Genomic DNA, 3,562 nt, shown 5'->3' on the forward strand with positions numbered 1-3,562 from the left:
ACACACGACACATGTGTGCCTACTGCACACAATAAATAAATGAAATGTAATAAAAATCAAAATAGCGCTGGAGAGATGGCTCTTCCAAAGGTCCTGAGTTCAAATCCCAGTAACCACATGGTAGCTCACAACCATCTGTAATGAGATCGGATGCTGTCTTCTGGCGTGTCTGAAGACAGCTACTATATATATAAAATAAATCTTTAAAAAAAATCAAAATAATCTTAACAATCTATTTGTCCTAACAACGATATTGGAGAAGAGCTTGTCTATCCTGTGCTATAACCCAGTCAGCAGATAGGACCAGGGAAGAGCATCCAGTAGGTGGAAGGCCGTATGCAAGATGCACCAAAGAAACAAGAGTCACATCACACAGTCCCTTCCCCAACTCAGGCTGACACCAGGATTGAGCTCCTTCATGGCCTCAAATCCAGCCCCACCGAAGCAGCCACAGTCCTGTATCTTGGACTTCTTCTGTTCAAAGATCACAGTTAATTCCTTTATACAAAGAGTCAGAGGTTCTGCATGTAGGTCCTCTATATACTGGAAGGATAAAGTTTGCTACTTTGTTGCTGTGAGATGTTACAGTATCAGGAACTTGAGGCAAATAATCAAATTGCAACTACAGTCAAGGATCAGGGAGCTTTGAACTTATGCTCAGCTCACCTTCTCCTTTATATTCAGCCCAGGATCCCAGCCCAGAGAACAGTGCCAACCACAGTTAAAGTGGATCTTCCCACATCTGTTAACTTAATGTAGAAACCCCTGATGGCCATGCCCACAGACTTGTCTCCATGGCGACTCCAAATCCCATAAGGTTGACAATCAACCTTAGCCATCACAGGATTTTGAAAAGGCCTTTAAATTTTTCTCTCACTCTTTTTTCTCTTATCTGTAAAAATGAATAGCTTCCCGTGCTTTTCCTCTTAATATCAATCTCACCCACTCACATGGCTGATCTCAACTCACATTCAAGGAGATCACGGTTAGGAGAAAATCTTTAACCTACAGAGCACAGAGGAACTGTGTTCTCGCTGTTATTTGTGGAGGGATTACAGACCCCTGGTGAAAAGTCGTTCCTCTGGTTGAGGAAACTAAGCATGATGTAGCTTACTGGCCCAAAGGCTTCTCCTCCTACTTGTTTGGCAGAGGATCTCCTTCTGTCTATTGAAATGACCCATCTGTCCCTTGGCTTGTAGAAGAATGGGCTTTTCAGAGTTCATACTGATTTTTTTTTTTATGACATAGTTTAGAATTTCTGTGTTCTGGAGGCTGTCTTCGAAAGTATTCTTGGAACTGACCAAGGAAATTGGGAGGAATGAACTTGGCCTTATCATTCAACATTCAATCCCTTACTCTCATTAGGCGGTGTTTGCCATGGGCCAGATGGCTTCCAGGATGCTAAAGATGCAGTGGCAAAGAGCCCTGGGAAACCAGGCTGAGAGAAACTTCCCAGTCATGAAGCCAGCCCTTCCTCTGCTGTGAAGAAAGTGAGAACCCCCGAACTTGCCATCCCAGCCTCACCTGTATATGACTGCCTTGTCAAGCCTGCACTGAAGCTCTGTGCCCACAGGGGCATCACGGGATGACCCATGCCATGTCCTCAGAGCAATCCACAACACTTCCCCAGTTAATCCCCAAGGTGACAGATGCCTCGCTCTAATACAAGCTGCTGCTGCTTGGCTCCAAATTGCCCTGGCACCAAATTCTGTTTAGTACCTCTCTGTCCCTAGTTCCCTGCTCCAAGTCCTCTAGTTCTGCCATGCTCTCATCAGGGTCTTGGGCATTTTTTTTAAATAAAAATATTATGATTACACTGTCTGCCGCCATCAGATCTCATTCATCATGTGGTTGCTGGGATTGAACTTCGGGAAGACTCTTAGACCATCTCTCTTTTTTTTTTAAATTAACTTGAGTATTTCTTTTTACATTTCAATTGTTATTCCTTTCACGGTTTCGCCAACATCCCCTAAACCCTCCCCCTCCCTTTTATATGGGTGTTCCCCCTCCCCATCCTCCCCAACAATCGTTCACTGGGGTTCAGTCTTGCTTGGGACAGGGCTTCCCCTTCCACTGGTGCTCTTACTAGGCTATTCATTGCTACCTATAAGGTTGGAGCCCAGGGTCAGTCCATGTATGGTCTTTGGGTAGTGGTTTAGTCCCTGGAAGCTCTGGTTGGTTGGCATTGTTGTTCATATGGGGTCTCGAGCCCCTTCAAGCTCTTCCAGTCTCTTAGGTATTTCTTTACTTGCTGGGGAGACAACGTGGCGAAATGGCTCAGCGGGTAAATGCACTTGTAACTATGCCTGATGACATTTGACCCCACAGGGAGGAAGAATCCTGCCTTCACATCGAAGCTGTGATATACACACACAAACGCAAACACAAAGAAATATATACATACACAAATACATACATGCATAAGGTAACTTTTTTCTTTAATTGAAAAAAAAAGTCAGAAGACAAGGTAGCTGAAGATAGCCAGGATTTCAATCTCAGCTTCACAATTTACCTTGGTAAGTTGCCTACCTGTCCTAAAGCTCTGTTCCTTCCTCTGTAGAATGAGACTGACGTGGGAGTCATTCAGCTCCGTAGCTGACGTGCAATAAGTGTTCAATATATGTGAGCATCAATCCACGTGTGCTTGTGATTGTATAGGTGTGGCCTAACTGTGCCTTCACCAGAGGCGAATATTCACTGGGAGGCAGTGTGGGGCCTTGAAATGGGGCCATGTGACCGACTGAGATCTCCTAAGATCCCCTTGGTATTTCTTCCTAAGAGAGTCATTATTTAAAAAGCAGGGCCGGGCGTCCGCGTCCGAGATACCTCACCGTCTACGCAGCTCTGAGTCCACACCTCTGTCCACCCATCAGCTATGCCGCCGTACACCATTGTCTACGTCCCAGTTCCAGGGCGCTGTGAGGCCATGCGCATGCTGCTGGCTGACCAGGGCCAGAGCTGGAAGGAGGAGGTGGTTACCATAGATGTCTGGCTTCAAGGCTTGCTCAAGCCTACTTGTCTGTATGGGCAGCAACCCAAGTTTGAGGGTGGAAACCTTGCCCTTTACCAATCTAATGCTGTCTTGAGGTACCTGGGCGGCTCTTTAGGGCTTTATGGGGAAGACCAGAGGGAGGCCGCCCTGGTGGATATGGTAGGTGATGGGGTGGACGACCTTCGCTGCAAATATGGTACCTTCATCTACACTAACTATGAGAATGGTAAGGATGACTATGTGAAGGCCCTGCCTGGGCATCTGAAGCCTTTTGAGACCTTGCTGTCCCAGAACCAGGGAGGCAAAGTTTTCATCGTGGGTGACCAGATTGCCTTTGCCGATTACAACTTGCTGGACCTGCTGCTGGTCCACCAAGTGCTGGCCCCTGGCTGCCTGGACAACTCCCCCTGCTCTCTGCCTAAGTGACTCGCCTCAGTGCCTGGCCCAAGATCAAGGCCTTTCTGTCCTCCCCGACCATGTGAACCGTTCCATCAACGGCAATGGTAAACAGTAGTGGACTGAAGAGACCAGAACTTCTTCTTGTCCCCCTTTTTCCCAGACTAATAAAGT

General features: G+C 46.8%; 1 protein-coding gene across 1 annotated transcript; it reads left to right on the plus strand.

Moving 5' to 3' along the window:
* Positions 1-2,875: 2,875 nt before the first annotated feature.
* LOC116889797 (glutathione S-transferase P-like) lies at positions 2,876-3,418 on the plus strand. Its single transcript, XM_032890646.1, has one exon. The coding sequence runs from the start codon at positions 2,876-2,878 to the stop codon at positions 3,416-3,418; it is 543 nt and encodes a 180-aa protein (XP_032746537.1).
* The last annotated feature ends 144 nt before the right edge of the window (positions 3,419-3,562 follow it).

This window comes from Rattus rattus, unplaced genomic scaffold, assembly GCF_011064425.1.
Source record: "Rattus rattus isolate New Zealand unplaced genomic scaffold, Rrattus_CSIRO_v1 flattened_line_167328, whole genome shotgun sequence".
Lineage (NCBI taxonomy): Eukaryota > Metazoa > Chordata > Mammalia > Rodentia > Muridae > Rattus > Rattus rattus.

Excerpts from the sequence above, each read along its gene's own strand:
- LOC116889797 (XM_032890646.1), top strand. The coding sequence starts at position 2,876 with ATGCCGCCGTACACCATTGTCTACGTCCCAGTTCCAGGGCGCTGTGAG.